Source organism: Nomascus leucogenys, chromosome 7b, assembly GCF_006542625.1.
Source record: "Nomascus leucogenys isolate Asia chromosome 7b, Asia_NLE_v1, whole genome shotgun sequence".
In the NCBI taxonomy this organism is placed as follows: domain Eukaryota; kingdom Metazoa; phylum Chordata; class Mammalia; order Primates; family Hylobatidae; genus Nomascus; species Nomascus leucogenys.
Window position 1 is genome coordinate 53,048,031 of NC_044387.1, and position 18,147 is coordinate 53,066,177.

The following is an 18,147-nucleotide window of genomic DNA, read 5'->3' on the forward strand; positions in this document are numbered from 1 at the left end:
ACCTTATACCACTGAACTGTGTACTTAAAATGACTAAAATGGTAAATTTTCTGCTATGTATCTTTTGCCAAAATTTTAAAAACGATTTTTTTAAAGGGCCAAGAGGTGATGGAAGTCCTCTCTGCTTTTTCCTTCTTCAGAAGTTTTCGTCCCCCTTCAGCTCACTAAAAGCGCTAACTTTTAAATCCTGTTATTTTCCAGGAAGGTGTTCCTGTGCAGTTTGACCTCCCGGACCCCTCCCCAGGGGCTACCGTGGCTGTTGTGGATCAGAATCCCTCTCAGGTAACACAGGGCCCAGCCAACCCAGGCTCTCAGATGCCAGTTGGCCATATTGAAACGCTCGTGGATTTGAGTCTTCAGTCTACTAGTTGTCAATGCCGTCTGCACCTAGAGTCACCCCGGCATCATTGGCAATGTGGATGCCTGGGACCCACCCCCGGATTCTGTGTAAATTGGTCTGGGAGTGTGGCCTGAACAGTGGAAATTTTTTTTTTTTTTTTTTTTTGAGACGGAGTCTCGCTCTGTCGCTTGGGCTGGAGTGCAGTGGCGCAATCTCGGCTCACTGCAAGCTCCGCCTCCTGGGTTCACGCCATTCTCCTGCCTCAGCCTCTCCGAGTAGCTGGGACTACAGGCGCCCGCCACCACGCCCGGCTAATTTTTTTGTATTTTTAGTAGAGACGGGGTTTCACTGTGGTCTCGATCTCCTGACCTCGTGATCCGCCCGCCTCAGCCTCCCAAAGTGCTGGGATTACAAGCGTGAGCGACCGCGCCCGGCCATGAACAGTGGAAATTTAAGTGTCATCAGGTTGAGAACCGCTGCTCTCCTTTATGTCTGAGTCTATGTCTTAGAATAGACTCATGCCTGGGAGCCTGAGGCCTGAGCCAAAGCAAGTTCAGGGCTCACGGCCAGAGGCCACCAGCCACTCTGGCCTGGAAAGGTCAGATGTTTGAATGAAGGTGCTGTGCCTAGCAGAGACTGGGGACCTTGGGGACTGGAGAACAGGGGACCATGTTGGGTTCAGGGCCCTGAACTCATTCGGGGGCAGACAGGCATTAGTTTGAGGGAAGCTGAGTCTTTACCTCACTCTCTCCATCCCTAGAACTCACTTTGCTACCCCAGATCTGCGTCTCTGCTCAACTCAGAACTGCCCGTGACAATTTCACTTGACTTTTTTTGTCTCCTCTTCACATTTTAGTACAAAAGTACTTGGGCCATGGAACCTGCCATGCTTGGGTCCAATCTTGGTAACCTTGGGCGTGTTGCTTCACCTCTCTGAGCCTCAGTTTCCTCATTTCCAGAATGGGGATGCTACTTTCTCTGGGTTGCTGTGAATATCAGTGAGATACTGCACATAAGGCACCTGGCATGATGCTTGGCACACAGGAGGTGCCCTGCCGGTGGCATCGATCCTGCCATCTGACACTGCAGGCTGCCCCTGCCCTTTTCTTCCTTCCTTCCTTGTCTCCTGCTGACCAGAGATGGCTTGCAAGCTTTCTCTTGGCACACAGTGGGCTGCACCCATCATTGCAAAGCCCTCTCCTGTGTAAGCCCGGCTGGCTGTTCTCAGTGTGTTCTTCTGGTTGGCATCTGTCTAGTTCATTTCCTTCCACACTGTGCTTCCTCACCTGTGCCTCTCCTGGGAAAAAGGGTGGGCCTGAAGGGCTGATTTAGCAGTGTTGGCTGGGAAGGGCGGGGTAGTCTCCAGGGCCTGTGGCTGCAAACAGCTACCTTCTTTTTTTTTTTTTTTTTTGAGGCAGAGTCTCACTCTGTCACCCAGGCTGGAGTGCAGTGGCACGATCTTGGCTCATTGCAACTTCTGCCTCCCAGATTCAAGCGATTCTCTTGCCTCAGCCTCCTGAGTAGCTGGGATTACAGGCATGCACCACCATGCCCACCCTTAACAACTATTTTCTGAGGACCTTCTGAGCATGGGCTGGCTATCAGTTTCAGCCCCAATAAAGAAGGCCAAGGTGAAGGATGCCTGGGATCCAGTTCCAGCTCTGCATCTTTGACTCTCCATCCAGGAGACCCTGGGCCTCTGAGGGGTGTGGATTCCTCAGTTAGGGTGACCGACTGTCCTGGTTTGCATAGGACTTTCCCAGCTTTAGCACTGAAAGTTTCATGTCCCAGGCACAGTAGGACAGTTGGTCACTGTGCATATTGCATTTCCTCTATAACTACTTGGTGGTCTTTTTTTGGTTGTGCCAACTCCTTTTGGGCCCTCAGAGAGGCCCTTTAAACTCCCCAGGCCTCTCTCAGTTTCCCATATGCAAAATTACAGGGTTGACTAGATGGTCTCTGAAGCTTGTGGCTAGATTTAAAATTCTACGTCAGTGCTATTGACTTACGTTCACCTTCTTCTCTGAAATGTTGTTTGAGTGCTTGTTGTTCTTCTTTCCTCCCCAAGATTTTAGTTTAAAAAATACAAGGACTTCTTAGAGGAAATGATACAGACAGAATTAATCCTTTCTCGTTTGTGCGCAAATAGACCAGCTGCCTGTATCTATCTAGAAATGTGTAATTTCCAGATGGTTCCCCTTGTTAAATCCCCACCATGGCCCTCCAAGGAAGGTATTTTCAGTCTCCATTACATAGGAGGAAACAAGGCTCAGAGAAGTGTAGTAAGTTGCCCAAGGCCACACAGGAGGTGAGCACAGAGGCAGGATTCAGACAGCTTGCAAATGAGAGGTTGCTGTAGCTTTAACACTGAGAGTCTGGGGTGATTGGGAGCATGGTTTTGGGTAGGCACGTTCTGAGTCCTGACACTTGGGACTTGGATGCTCCCATTCCCCATCGGTGGGAAGAGAAGCCCAAGACAGGCTTCTGATGGGGATCAGGGCCCTTCAGTGAATCCTGGGTCTCCCTCCAGGTCCGCTTACCAGCTGGAGGAGGTGTCCAGGATGCCAGAGGCCTTTTCTGGGTCTTGGATGAGGAAGTCCGTGTAGAGGGCTCCAGTGACAGTGTGGTGCTCGAGCGTCTGTGTGCTGCCTTTGAGAAGAAAGGAGCTGGGACTGAAGGTAAGGAAGCAAGGGGCTGGGGATGGGGCCTGAGTCCAGCCTGGGTGTTGGAATCTGTCCTTCTCAGCTGCAGGAAAAGCCCTGACAAGGCCTGCACAGAGGCCCCAACGGGCAGAGGTGAATGTGCATGAGCCTGTGTATGCTTTCATTCATTCAAGTATTCAATGAACACATTGAGCAGCCACCATGTGCTGGGTACTGTTCCATGTGTTAGTTAACCAGCCTGGCGTGGGCCATTCCTCATGGGGAAGGGACAAGCTCACAGCCAAGCACATGCGTGCACAATGAACCTGCAATTGCACTCTGATAGGGAGCATCAGGGTGTTTTTCATTTTTCTGGTAGCCAGCGGGAGATGTGTGCAGATGAATCTGACAGAGAGCCAGGAACATGATGCAGGACAAGTTTGGAGATGGCTTCTGGGTTCAGACTGCAGAGGCTGTTGCTGGTCATGCAAAGGTCTTAACCCTAGAGCAACGAGAAGCCATGAAGGATTCTAGGCAGGCATGATGAGCTTCATGTTCTGGAAAGTTCCCCGAGGTTGTAGTGTGAAGATACGATAGGAAGGCAGGTGGCCAGGGTGAGAGAGGAGCTGGCCTGCCCCAGGAGGGCAGCTAATGGATGCTGGGCTTAATACCTCAATGATGGGACAATCTGTGCAGTAAATCACCATGGCACATATTTACCTATATGACAGGAGGTAGAAGCCTCTGGAGGTGTTTAGCAGGTAAAGTCCATAGTGCTCGGTGGGAGTTGGATTGGTGGAAGGGGGAGCAAGAGGGGAGATGAAGACGTGAAACCAGAACAAAGTGATCATGAGATTTGGTATCTATAGGCTCCAAGTTGAAGTCCAATTATTTCTACTTTCCCCTGCGTGATGTGGGGCAAACCTCTTGTAGTCTTAGTTGATGGGCTTTTAAAATGGGGAAAGAAGTCACCCCTGGCCCCTTTTTCTCTAGAATTTCACTACGGTGATTGGGTAGTATTATGTGCATGCAGAGCTTTGTCACCAGGGTCAAGGTGTTGCAGGTTTATTGATGAGGATGAGGTTGCTGATGGTGATGGAGAACATGATTCCGAGGTTGGGGAGTGTTGCATGTACTCCACTCAGAACAGCATACTCAGCTTTATGGATATCTTCTGGTAGGATTCTGTCCCACACTTGGAGATACATATTCTTATTCAAAAACTGAGTTCCAGAAATCTTTGTGCAAGGTCACCCAGAGGAGAAGGGTCAAAAGGCAGATTCAAAACATGGTTTCTCTGGATCTGAGACTCAGATCCCTACACCACTAGGCACTTAAGAAGGCAAATGTACTAGCCGGGCGCAGTGGCTCACGCCTGTAATCACAGCACTTTGGGAGGCCGAGGTGGGTGGATCACTTGAGGTCAGGAGTTTGAGACCAGCATGGCCAACATGGTGAAACCCCATCTCTACTAAAAATACAAAAAATTAGCTGGGTGTGATGGCGCACGCCTGTAGTCCCAGCTACTCGGGAGGCTGAGGCAGGAGAATCTCTTGAATCCAGGAGGTGGAGGTTGCAATGAGCCAAGATCACACCACGGCACTCCAGCCTGGACAACAAGAGTGAAATTCTGTCTCAAAAAAAAAAATAATAATAAGGCAAATGCACTTAGTGGTCTTATCAGTCCCAACCCTCTTTGAGGCCAGAAAATATGGATGGAGCACCTAATATGTGGCAGCCACTGTCCTAGCCCAGGAGATGCATCTTCCAGCAGAGAAGAGACAGTAAGGCAGGTGCGTCTGAAAGAAGACTAAGGACTGTGACTCTGGTTGAGGTCACTGAGAGAATGAGGCTTGGCAGAGAAGATGTCCAAGGATGAGGTTCTGGGACATTCCTATGTCAAGGTGTCAGGGACAAGGCAAAAAACCAGCACAGGAGACCGAGGTGTGGCCAGGGAGGCAGGAGGGAAAGCCAGGAGAATGTGACTCCCTGGAAGCCACAGGAGGGATCGACCTTATCAAATGCGGCTGGAAAGGTCAAGTGAGGTGTGGGCTGGGGAATGACCATTGGATTTGGCCTCGTTGAAGTCATTGGAGATGTAGACAGATGCATCTTGATGGAATGTTTCGGGTGATTGTCCAACTGGATCAGTTTATAAGAAGTTGGGAGAAGAGCCACCATCCAGTGAGTGAGTGCTGGCAGAAGCTTCCACCCTTTGGTGACCAGCAGAGGCTTCTGTCCGAGACATTCATGGCGGATTCCTGTGCCCACATCAGGACAGGATTGTCTAACCAGTGAAGCAGCAACAGCATCTGATGCCTCCTGCAGCTCTCTCTGGAGCAAGCTCACAGTGCAAATTCCTAAATTATTCCCAGAGAGCTCGGCTCTGCCAGTGACTGGCGCAGAGCTGACTTCTCTGCCCATCATGGAGGCACAGTGCCTGGTGTTCTGGGGGCCCATGAAAATGTTGTTCTTAATTTTTTTAAATTTTAAGGTCAGGGGTACATGTGCAGGATGTGGAGGTTTGTTATATAGGTAAATGTGTGCCATGGTGATTTACTGCACAGATTGTCCCATCACTCAGGTATTAAGCCCAGCATCCATTAGCTATTCTTCAAGATGCTCTCCCTCCTCATCCTACCATGTGCCCAGTGTGTGTTGTTCTCTCCCAGAAAACGTTTTAATTTCTGGAAAGAAAAATTACTTTTAGGCCAAGTGCAATTCTTTAATATATGCCTATATATTAAATTATACACACACACAAATATATATATATATATATATATTATATATATATATATTTAGAGAGAGAGAGAGAGAGACGGAGTTTCACTCTTGTCGCCCAGGCTGGAGTGCAGTGGTGTGATCTCAGCTCACTGCAACCTCTGCCTCGTGGGTTCAAGCAATTCTCCTGCCTCAGCTTCCCGAGTAGCTGGGATTACAGGCACCTGCCACCATGCCTGGCTAATTTTTTGTATTTTTAGTAGAGACGGGGTGTCACCGTGTTGGCCGGGCTGGTCTGGAACTACTGACCTCAAGTGATCCACCCGCCTTGGCCTCCCAAAGTGCTGGGATTCCACACACACAGTCATGCACCACATAGCAGTGTTTCAGGCAACAGATTGTGTATACAAATGGTGATTCCATAAGATGATAATACCAGATTATTGCTGCACCTTTTCTATGTTTAGATATGTTTAGGTACACAAGTACTTACCATTGTGTTACGGTGGCTTACAGTATTCAGTGCGGTCACATGCTGTACAGGTTTGTAGTTAGGGGCCATGGGCTGTACCATACAGCCTATGTGTGTGGTAGGCTGTACCATCTAGGTTGGGGTAAGCATGCCCTATGGTGTTCCCACAAGGACCGAATCACCTGATAATGCAGTTCTTAGAACATATCTCCATTGCATAACTGTATGTGTGTCTGTATGTGTGTGTATATGTGTATGCCTGTGTGTAAATATATGTGTATGTGTGTGAACATGTGTGTATATATGTGTATATGTGTGTCTGTATGTGTATGTGTGTATCCGTGTGTGCCTGTGTGTATGTCTAGTTGTTTGTATATGTGAGGGTATGTATGTAGTGCGTGTGCTTGTGTGTATATATGTATGTGTGTGTGCGCCTGTGTATATATGTATGAGTGTATACGTGTGTGCATGTGTGTATATGTGTGTATATATGTATTAGTGTGTATACGTGTGTGCATGTGTGCATATGCGTCTATATATGTATGAGTGTGTTTGTATATGCGTATGAGTGTGTTTGTATATATGTGTGTGCACGTGTGTGTGTGTATATATGTATGAGTGTGTTTGTATATGTGTGTGCATGTGTGTATATGTGTGTATATATGTGTATGAGTGTGTTTGTATATGTGTGTGTATATATATTTTCATGGAGGAAGGTGTCCATGAAAGCAAAAGTGCCTAGGGCCCATGAAGTTGTGCCACGGCCCTGGCCGTGCTCACCCTGCAGGACTCCTGGCATTTACTTAAACCTGGCAATGATGGATTCCCCTCCACGCGGGCTGGGGTGTGAGATGCGTCTGCCTCTTTGCTAGCTGGGGAAGGAGAATGAACGAGTGGCAGAAACTGCTAGTTGTGGAGCCCTTGGTTGGAGCCAGGCCTGTGGGCTTCACTGCACCCCAGCTACAAGGAGGTGACTGAGTCCTCGCTGAGGTCCAGTGGCTTCCCAGGGCCCTGTAGGCGCTGAGCACAGGGCTAGCACTGAACCTGGGTGGCCTCGCTCCAAAGGGCAGGCGGACTTGTGACTCTCCAGGCTGTCAAAGGGACCCCTGTCTCTGTGTATGATATGGGCTCAGGATTGGAGATTTTGGGGAGTGGGGGAGGCATCTCACTCAGATCCAAAAGAAGCCAGGAGAAAGAGCTGGGGAAGCCCAGGCTTTGGGCCCTAGAGCCCTGAGCTGGCTTCTGCTCACCGCTCAACTGCACTGTTGGTGACTCCTGGAAAGTCCCCTCCCGGTTCCGTAGGATGGCAGTCCTGGTGAAACCCGGGGGCTGTGGTGAGGATGGAGGCGCTGTGTGCACGGAGCATCTCCACCTCCCCCTCCTTCAGCTCTCTGCTCAGAGGTCACCCTTTAGATACCTTCCCTGCCCTGTCTGAAGCTGTCCCCCTGGCAGCCTCGCTACCCCATCACAACTCCCCGTTTCTTCCTTCAGGGCCCTTGCCAGCTCTGTGAAGTTGTGGTTGTTTCTCTGCTTGCTTGCCTGCTTGTTCATTCTTCCCACGACCCTGGGCGCTCCCTGAGGGCAGTTGCTCCTATTCCCTGTCTCCCCAGGGCCCTGATCATAACAAGGCCATATCTGCACGTTCCCCTCCCCTCTCCTGTCCCCATCACACTGCTCTCTTTGCTGCTCTTCAAACATAGCATGCATATTCCCACCTCTGGGCCCTGGTGTCAGCAGCTCCTTCTGCCTGGAGGGCCCTTCTGCCACATTCCAGCCCAGTGCTGCTCATGGACTTTCCCTGACCTCCTTGTAAAAAGCAGTGACCCCTCCCTGCCTGCGATCCTGGCTCCCTCCCTGTTTTTTCTCTTCCCCACTGCACTGGTCACCAGGGCATGTCCCACACTTGCTCATCAGTCATTTCCCCTTGGGGAAGGCCAGCTGCATGGTGACAGGGGCCAGGCTGGTCACCTCTGTGGGGATGACACCTCGCACATCTGGCTGGATGAGGTGCACGATGAATACTTTTTACAAAACTGATGAATATGTGAAAACTCAGTGATGCAGAATCAATGAAATGTATTATCAAAGGGAATGTTTTCTGGATCCTGCCTTGTAGGCAAAAGAGATGGAAAGTAGGGTTGGAAGCAGAAGGCATGTGGTAGGGTGAGGCTGGAGTGGGCAGAAGGGGATTTGGCTGGATTTGTGGCCCCTCCCCTTTATCCATGAGGTCTGTGGTGTCAGTCCCAGCTATCCCAAGCAGCGTGCTATAAAGCCCTCAGTACCCAAGGGAGAGACTCTGTCCACATCCTTTGCCTTAAACCCCCAGAGAAAACACATTAATTACGAGATTTTGGTTAAAAAGAAAAAATAGTTCTCTTCCTCTATTGCTTTCTGGTTGGCTCTGAGTTAATGAGAACATTCAATCATCCAGAACACTTGGGGCATTCTGGCTAACCCAGGGCTCGCTGTTTATGACCTCGTTTCCTTACCTTGGGTACATTTGCTGAGTGTTCCCACAAGGGCCAGCAGGGACTGGGATCGGCTCTCATGGAGCCCAGGTGCAGTGGACAGTCAGGTGACAGGCCCTCATCAACCTCCGAGTGTGACCTGCAGAGTCTGAGGGGGCCCTGTCTGGGGGTTCAGGCTGCTGGGGGAGGTGACGGAGCCTGAAGCTGTGAGAGATATGCTGGATAAGGCTCCATCTTCCAGAAGTGTCCATGGGGCTCCTGAAAGCCAAAGACTTCATGGGAAATGCTTTCATGGACAAAATTGTGGAATAAAAGTCAACTTCAGGATAAAGGAGTGAATGAGGGGAACAAGCAGGCCTGGAAGCTGGGTACTGTTTTCCAGGACATTGCCTGGGAAAATGTGGCATTTCCATGTGCCTGGACATCACCCTGGACAGAGGCAGGCTTTTGGACCAGCAGACCTGTGGCCTCATCCTGCTGTGCCCCATTAGCCAAGTTGCCTCATGTCTCTGAACTTCAGTGTCATCTTCTAGAAACTAGCCCAGAGATACTCACATTACCAAACAGAGTGAAATCACTCATGCTAGCATGTCCAGCAGAGAGTGCTAGGAGCCAGGGCTTAGCAGACATCAACATCCTTTCTTCTTTCTTCCCTGTCCCCTACTCGGTCATGGTCCTTATTCAGAGCCCAGCCCTGTACTGGCTGCTGAGCCTAACAATGAGTCAGCCAGTTCCTGCTCTCCAGTTGCTTCCAGTACAGTGGAAGGAGGCAGCCAGGTAAACAGATGCCTGCAGCACTGCAAATGCAGCGTGGACATTTGCGCCAAAGCCTGGTGTGTGCTTTGTCACCTTACTCCCCGTGGGTGCTTTACTCTCCCACTGGCAGGGGACTTTCTTGAGGGCAGGGACTGCACAGCTCTGAAAGCCTCACAGGACACTCTTGAAACAGGGAAACTTTGCTGGAAGGGTTCTGTGCTGGTAACTTCCGTTATCCTGGACAGGGGCAATCTGGGAAGTGAGCACACAGTACCTCTAAGCAGCCACAGGTGGCAGCTGCCGTGCCCTTTACTCCTACACAGGCTCATGAAAGCTGCAGACTCTCACGCTGCTTTATTTTGCAGGGAGTTCCAAGAAATGCAGGTCCTTTGTTTCCTAGCTTACTGGAGTTTAGAGGCAGCAAATTAGGATTTGAGGGGAAGACTCAGGACCCTAGTGCATGCGAGTACGTTGGCAATAGCAGGATGGGAAAGCAAAGTAAGATTGTTCGAATAGATCCAAGAGTCATGATAATCTGACCACTCTTAATAGGAATCCATCTTGGGGCCGGGTGCGGCGGCTCATGCCTGTAATCCCAGCATTTTGGGAGGCTGAGGCAGGCAGATCACTTGAGGTCAGGAGTTGGAGACCAGCCTGGCCAACATGATAAAACCCCATCTCTACTAAAAATACAAAATTAGCTGGGCATGTTGGCTTACGCCTGTAATCCCAGCTACTCGGGAGGCTGAGGCAGGAGAATCGCTTGAACCCGGGAGGTGGTGGTTGCAGTGCGCTGAGATCGCTCCATTGCACTCCAGCCTGGGCAACAAGAGCGAAACTCTGTCTCAAAAAAAAAAAAAAAAAAAAATTCATCTGGGGCCATTTAGTGTGGAGACAGCTATCCCAAACCTGTGACTGCAACCTGTGAGCGTCACAATAGTTAGAGTGATATAATAAATGAACAACAATCCATTAATTAATTAATCCATGCATTCATTCTGCAAGAACTTCTGGACTCTCCATGTGCCAAGCATGACGCTGGGCACTGGGGATGTGAACATAAACAACACTTTGTGATTCGGGAACATCAGCAAAGGTTTAAGTGCAGTCAAGGGCAGTGACAACCATTACTGCTGACGGAGTGACCATTATGTGCTGGATACCATACTAAAATATTTTACATACATTATCTCCTTTTTTAAGCCATAAGCCACTCTGGGAGGTATGCGTTATTTACTCCACATTTTACAGAGGAGGAAACTGATGCTCAGAGACTTTCCGGGCTCGGCACCTTTCACACAGTAATAAATAGTAAAGAACCTAGGATTTCTCTAGCCCCCAAGATCAGGCCCATTTGTTTCTCCCACCCTGTCTCTTGGAACCAATGTGCCCGTATCTCCCAAAAGTACTCCCTGTATTTATGTGGTTGATGGTATTCAAAGTGATTTTACGTGGCATACAACTAAATATTTTTAAAATATTTCATCATAATTTCCATGCCTATCAGAAAATAAACATATCTTGCACATCAAATCTGCAATATGATGCTTCTTTTAAAATGACTGTACTGTACTTATGAAAATGTAAGTCGATTTAAAGAAAACATTAAGTAAATCACAGCCCAGGTGATATGTGGTTATATATATAGAAAAACTTGAGGAGATTGAGTGTACGGATGATGTTTGGGAAAAACAGGTATCCTAGATTTAAGAAAGCAAGAAAGAATAAAATCCACTTTGGAAATAATGTACACAAATTCACTACAGCAGGAGAAACATGGGTGCCTTCGACCATTAGCATTAGCTATCTGTAAACACATTAAGATGGATACTGTGCATTTAAGGGATGCCAACTGATTGCAGAGTGTCCCCACCAGGCTCCAGCATTCATGCCACCATGTCTGTTTCCAGGGTCCTCTGCCCTGCGGACCTGTGAGCAGCCCCTCCAGTGTGAGATTTTCCACCAGTTGGGATGGGACCCTGTGCGGTACGACCTCACGGGCTGGCTCCACAGAGCCAAGCCCAACCTCTCAGCCCTGGATGCACCCCAGGTCCTGCAACAGTCAAAAAGGTGAGTTGGGTCAGGGCTGGGGACGGGGATGGCGCATTGGAGGCGCTGTGTTTTCCTTCCCACCGAAACTACGCAGTTACGCCAACACAGTGTGGGAGGGCCAGCCCAGGAATCCCATCCCTCCATAATGGAGCAAAGAACCATAACTTGAATTGGAGCAGTGCAATGTCTCCCTGGGGCCAGAGCGAATCCAGCCAAGGAGAAAAGCTGGCCTTTTCGGCAGGTGGAACAAAAGCTAAAAAGCTGTGACTTCTTATTTTGGCACTTTGCCTTTCATTAAGTATCTGAGAGATGATGTGACTGGAACTTTTATGGACATTCAAGAACTAGGGGGTCGTAAAACTGAAATGATACGTTTTGTAGCATTAAAAAAAGCTCACCGTGTTTCCTGGCTGCTCAGCCCAGAGTGCTGGCATGAGGCCGGCAGCATTCTCTGCTTTTAGTTCAGAGGGTTATTGGAAAATGCTGTGTGTGTGTGTGTGTGTGTGTGTGTGTGTGTGTGTGTGTGTGCATGTGCGTGTGCACACGCACCCTCCCAGGTTCAATGCTGGAATTCCTCAGGGGTAGAGCTTAGAGACAAGAAGAGAAACTGAGACCACCAGGGAGGTGCTGGTGTCTCAGATGGGCACCAGGATGAGAAAGAACCACTTATTCACTACTCCCTATGTGCCTTGGATCAGCATAAACGCTTTATGAGTATCTTCTTAATCCTTATCACAACACAAAATCCTTAGTCCCATTTTACACATGAGGAAAATCGAGGCCCCGAGCAGTGAAGTGGCTTGTCTTTGCTCACACAGCAAAACAGTGGCACAGCCAGGACCCAACTTGAGTCTAAGAGATGCTTGGAGAATTCCCAGGATATGATGTCAGAGCTGATTGGAAACCCACATCCAGGAGTGGAGCTCGTGAACATCCAGCTCCTGGAGAGAGATTCAGGCCAGGGATGGGGCAACAGGAGTTGCAAGCACACAGAGGACTGAATGATGACTCAGGTGGCACGGGTTGAGTCTCAGCCCTGCCCTTTGTCACCTGAGTGACCGCGGGCAGTCGCTCTCCCTCCTCTTGGTTGTTTCTACTTCCTGCACCATAAATAAGAGTTGGATGAGGCTACAAGACTCAGCGGCTATAGCTCAGCTTCGGAGACAGGAAAATGTTCAGATTCTGTTTTTTCATCTTTTAAGCTACATGACCTGGACCTCGGTTTCATAATCTGAGAAAGGGGAATGAGGTTTGAAAGCTCCCAGGTCTGATCTAAGAAGGCTTTGGTGACGTAAAATAGCAGATGACCTATTAAAGAGCCTGGTTCATAGTTGGCTCATGGAAGAGGGTAGGCCAGCTCTGCTTTATTGGAACAGACACTTAAAAAGCTGGCACCCTTGGTGGGGCGTGACTCACTCCTGTAATCCTGGCACTTTGGGAAGCCAAGGTGGGCAGATCACGAGGTCAAGAGATTGAGATCATCCTGGCCAACATGGTGAAACCCTGTCTTTACTAAAAACACAAAAATTAGCCGGGCCTGGTGGTGTGTGCCTATAGTCCCAGCTACTCGGGAGGCTGAAGCAGGAGAATCACTTGAACCTGGGAGGCGGAGGTTGCAGTGAGCCGAGATTGCACCACTGCACTCCAGCCTGGCAACAGAGCAAGACTCCGTCTCAAAAAAAACCACCACCAACAACAGCAACAACAACAACAAAAACGAAAAGCTAGCATCCTGGCCACTAACCTCAGAATCTGTCCGTGACAGGGATGTTAAGAGAAGGTACTATCTGCTCAGGTATCAGGCTGGGTATTTATTTGACATTATCTTGCAGCTCCAGAAACTGTGTGCCCAGCCTGAGTCATTCCGTCTTGCATGAAACACATGGTGTGTGCCTACTGTGTGCTAGGCCTGGTCTAGAAATAGCAGAGAGGACTTTGCCCTCTAAGAGAGTACCGGCGTCGTAGCATTGCTGTAGGTATGTAAGTGACAAGAATATCCATAGGACAGATGCTGTAAGCCTAGGGAGGGAGGGAGCATTTGAAGGTAGAAGACAGGCATCGGGAAGGAGCTGGCATTTGCCATGAAGCAAAGCCTCACCTGGCAGGAGGGGCTGTGAATGAAGGGGAGCAGCTAGGACACATGACTATAGAGGAGGCTTTAGGAAGCAGAGGAGCAGGAAGCAAGAAGGCTTGTTCCCTTTGCCACCACCCAGGCCAAGGCTTTCCCAAGAACCTCCTAAAGCTCCTCTCTCTTTTCCCTCCTCCCCACCAGAGAGGAGCTGCGGAGTCTATTCCAGGCCCGGGCCAAGCTGCCTCCTGTGTGCCGGGCTGTGGCAGGCCTGGAGGGCACCTCCCAGCAGGCCCTGCAGAGGAGCCGCATGGTGAGGAGGACCTTTGCCAGCAGCCTTGCCGCGGTGAGGAGGAAAGCCCCGTGCTCCCAGATCAAGCTGCAGATGGTGAGTGGGCACCGTCTCATGGTGTCCTGACCTTCACTGCCTCCATCCTCATCTCCTCTGGGCTGAGTCATGTGCCTACATCATCTGTAACCTCCCCAGCAAGGCCAGAGGGGTGAGCGTCACCCCACGCTCCACAGAGGAGGAAATGGGGGCTCCCAGCAGCATTGAAACTTGGCCCTGGTCACGCCCCCAGGAAGTGACTGATCCAAGTCTGAGGCCTAAGCCTGTGCTGCTTGGTGTTGAGTTGAGAGGCCTGGGGAGTTCCCACAAGCTATGAATGCCCTCTTGACTCCAGTGACACATATGAGAGCCAGACTAGCCCTGTCTGCCTTGCTTACCACTAGGTTCCCCTGGGGCAAGGCGGCAGGACCCAGCTGGATGTAAATGTGCTACCTAGACCTGGAATGTGAATCTGAATAAATGAGGACATGAGATTGGTCAGTGGCCAGGCTGAGCAGAAATGAGAATGGTCTGAGACAAGGGAAGGACACCTTTAAATAAACCTTATAGTGGCCGGGCGCAGTGGCTCACACCTGTAATCCCAGCACTTTGGGAGGCCAAGGTGGGCAGATCACGAGGTCACAAGTTCGAGACCACCCTGGCCAACGTGGTAAAACCCTGTCTCTACTAAAAGTACAAAAAATTAGCTGGGCATGGTGGCGCATGTCTGTAGTCCCCCTACTCGGGAGGCTGAGGCAGGAGAATCGCTTGAACGTGGGAGGAGGAGGTTGCAGTGAGCTGAGATCGCGCCACTGCACTCCAGCCTGGCAACAGAGTGAGACTCTATCTCAAAAAAAAAAATAAATAAAAAATAAATAATAATAATAAAAAAATGAACCTCCTAGTGCATTATAGTGGAAATGCCCTTAGTCCGAGTTCTAGTCCTAGCTCTTCTGCCACTGGTCTGTGTGACCTGAGGCCACTCACTTGCTCTCTTCATGCCACAGTTTCTCCATCTGTTTAAACCAGAACAATTATTTCTCATGAGTACAAATCAGGCTGTAGGTGGGAGCTCCTTGGTGTGGGACATAGGGGCCCCAAATATGCCCAGGTTGGGCTTAATGAATATTTGGGGAGGGTCCAGTCCCCTTTCTGTGTCTCTCTGAGACAACTGGCCCTGACCTCCCTCTATTTGGTCCTAGGATGCACTGACCAGCATGATCAAAAGGTCCCGGCTGCACTTTATCCACTGCCTGGTACCGAACCCTGTGCTGGAAAGCAGGAGTGGGCAGGAATCTCCAACACCACCGCAGCCTGGTAGAGACAAGCCCGGGGCAGGTGGACCTCTGGCCCTGGATATCCCAGCACTGAGGGTCCAGCTTGCTGGGTTCCACATTCTGGAGGCTCTGCGTCTGCATAGGACAGGTAAGAGACAGCCAGGACAGAGCACCTTGTCTCTGACTCCTGGGACATGTCCACCCACCAGTGGCAGCCAAGGGACGGGAGCCCCTGCCATGTGCTAGGAGCTTCACACCCAGCATCCTGGTTACTCTTCCCAGCAGTCTTCTGAGATGAAGCCACTGATGCTCAGAGAGGTGGAAGTACTTGCTCATGGTCACATTGCCTGGGTGTGGCAGAGCCTAGATCAGGACCCAGGTCTCTTTGAGTCTGAAGCCCACTGTTTTTTTTTTCTTTATTTCTTCTAAAAAAAAAAAAACAGGATACATGTACAGCACATGCAGGTTTGTTACATAGGTATATGTGTGCTATGGTGGTTAGCTGCACCTGTTGAAAAAGCCCATATTATTTCTAGAATTGCCTGTACACTCTGAGAAAACTAGGGCTGTGTTTTCCTTTTAGCCATGAATTTCTAAGGAGCATTGTCTTGCAATAGAGGGTGGAATTTCTGTGATGAGTGATAATTTGGTGTTCACGATGCTCAGTTTGGTTTGGGAGGTTGCTGTGATCCCAGGAGACGATGATATGATTTGATGAGGGCTCATATCACCCAGGGATACAGGAGGCCCTGAGGCCTAGAGGAGGCAGCTTCCTACTCTCACTGGGAGTTTGGGGAAAGCTCACAGCGATGTAATACCATAGTCAGGCCTTGAAGCATAAGAAACTGCTCACCTCTGGCAAGGGGAGGGAACATTAGGCAGAAGGATCAGCAAGTATGAAGGATGGAGGCATAAAACGGGCAGGTTTTCAGAGAAGTGGATTCAGAATGAGTGAGGAGTTGTGGGAGAAGAGGCTGAGGCATCCACCAGCGCTGGCTGCAAATAGAGGCCTCTGTTGGGTTATCTCCACGTCCATCTGGGGAGACGATGGGCTGGCAGGGGGATGGGGGGGTTCTAGTCAAGGGATTGAAGTTTTTGGGTCTGTATTTTAGTAAGAAAATGTGCACCTGATGTCCCCACATTAGCCAATCTTAAGAGTTGGGTTTGATCTCAGTCCTTGCTATTCTTTTCTGCCTCTCAGTCCCCAAAGGCCACCACGCTGACTCCCCTCTCTGACAGTTAGAAATGGCTCAGACCTGGCCATGCTCTCTGCAGAGGACAGGGTGGCTGGGACAGGCAGAAGTCTCAGGTGGGCACCTCATTTGGTTAAAGTCTCCGTGGTCACTAGTGCCCTAGTGTATGGTCGCTTTCCCCATCTCCCCTACTGGGTTAATAATGGACCCCTGGGCACAGAGTATTTGACTGGGAGCAGCTAGAAGCAAAGATGAGACCCTCACTCCGCTGACCATATCAATGATTTTCCCTCCCGTCCACACAGCCGCAGAGGAGGGAGACAGATAATGTCACAAGAGAAGAAGGGGATGGTCACAGCCACAGTGGCTGGTCCCCCACACTTAATCGATTCAATTTGGCTGCTTGGCAGGAAGTGCTGGGCCTTTGCAGGCGCCCTGGGCCTGGGTCAGACTGTTAGAATACCTGTGTGCATGCAGGGTCAGGGCGTCCCTTTCCTGTGTCCACGTGACCTCACGACACCATCTGCCCTCTCTGTTCTCAGCACAGCCTAACTCAGCCATGATGAGCTTTCCAACTAAGCGAAGGGTTGATATCTCATGGTAGAAATGTCCAATTTCTGTCTCCTAGACCTGGTTCATTTCCTTTTTTTGTTTCTATTGTAAGTCATGTTTGTCTCTTTTACACTCACATGAGATATATTTGTATGCATACACAGATACATCAAATATTTATTATTTGGAATCTGTGCATATATAATATATATATGCATATATACACATGCATGTGTGATACATACTCATGCATACTATTGAGTACCTACTACATTACTAGACACCGTGTTGTCACATATACTAAATGAGATCATGTTCACTGTGCTAAAGGTATGTAGTGAATATTCATTAAACATTATCTATTGTGCAGCCTGGTAGGCACAGCTCCAACTCTGGAGGGAGATGGTTTGGCCTTGATTCTGGCCGCCACCTCTCACCAGCCGTGTGACCCCAGGAAATTCCCTACAGCTTATCTCCCTGTCCTCTCCTATAATAGCTCATATCGCCGAAGGCTGCTATAGGGCTGTGTGCCTTAATAAGACAATAAAGCTTAGAAAAGTGGCAGGTTGTGGAAAAACACATAATACTCATTAGCGGCTTTTACTATCATTGTCATCGCATTTAATCCTCATAGTGACCATGTGAAGATAGATCTTGTTATTCTCATCTGACAAGTGAAGAAATTGAATCTTTTCAAAAAGGTGAATCATTTGTCCCAGTCATGGGGCTCATAAGCACAGAGACGGGACATGAACGCAGATAGGTCTGCCCTAAAGGAGGCTGGTAACCTCCCAGGTCCCCCATCTCTGTGCTGTCTGCATCCTTCAAAGCCGGTGTGAGACCCTCCTCTTCCCCAGGAAGCCTTCCAGGATTAGACACACACACAATTGCTGTTCTTCCTAGTTGGTGCATCTGGCTTATTGTGAAGTCTCAAAAGTGGAGTGAGATTTTACCATACCTTTTCTGATCCAGTCACTTGAGGGGTCTTTCTGAAGCAATCGAGGCTCTTCTTTTACCCAGGGAAGAGTCTAAACCTCAAGACCTGGAATTTGCATTCAATTTCCTTTGGGACCTGGTCTCTGCTCGTCTTTGGCTACTCTCCGCTGCCTGGGTTTGAGTCCCAGCTGAGACAGTTACTATTTTGTGTTGTGTAACTAGGTGAATTCATGTCTCTGGGTCTCAATTTCCCCTTTTGTAAAATGAGGATAATAATATAGGCCCATGAGTGTCTATAACACGAGGAAGTTGTTACCCTAGAGATTTGCACACATAAGC

The 18,147-nt window shown here is 49.4% G+C and overlaps 1 protein-coding gene across 1 annotated transcript in view; it reads left to right on the forward strand.

Annotated features, from left to right (window-relative positions):
• MYO18B (myosin XVIIIB) overlaps positions 1 to 18,147 on the forward strand; it is a 269,290-nt gene that overhangs the window by 73,122 nt on the left and 178,021 nt on the right. Inside the window, exons 15-19 of the mRNA XM_030816000.1 lie at positions 202 to 282; positions 2,871 to 3,018; positions 11,313 to 11,472; positions 13,727 to 13,910; positions 15,053 to 15,275. Coding sequence (XP_030671860.1) covers positions 202 to 282; positions 2,871 to 3,018; positions 11,313 to 11,472; positions 13,727 to 13,910; positions 15,053 to 15,275 — 796 coding nt within the window. The remainder of the gene's footprint in view (positions 1 to 201; positions 283 to 2,870; positions 3,019 to 11,312; positions 11,473 to 13,726; positions 13,911 to 15,052; positions 15,276 to 18,147) is intronic.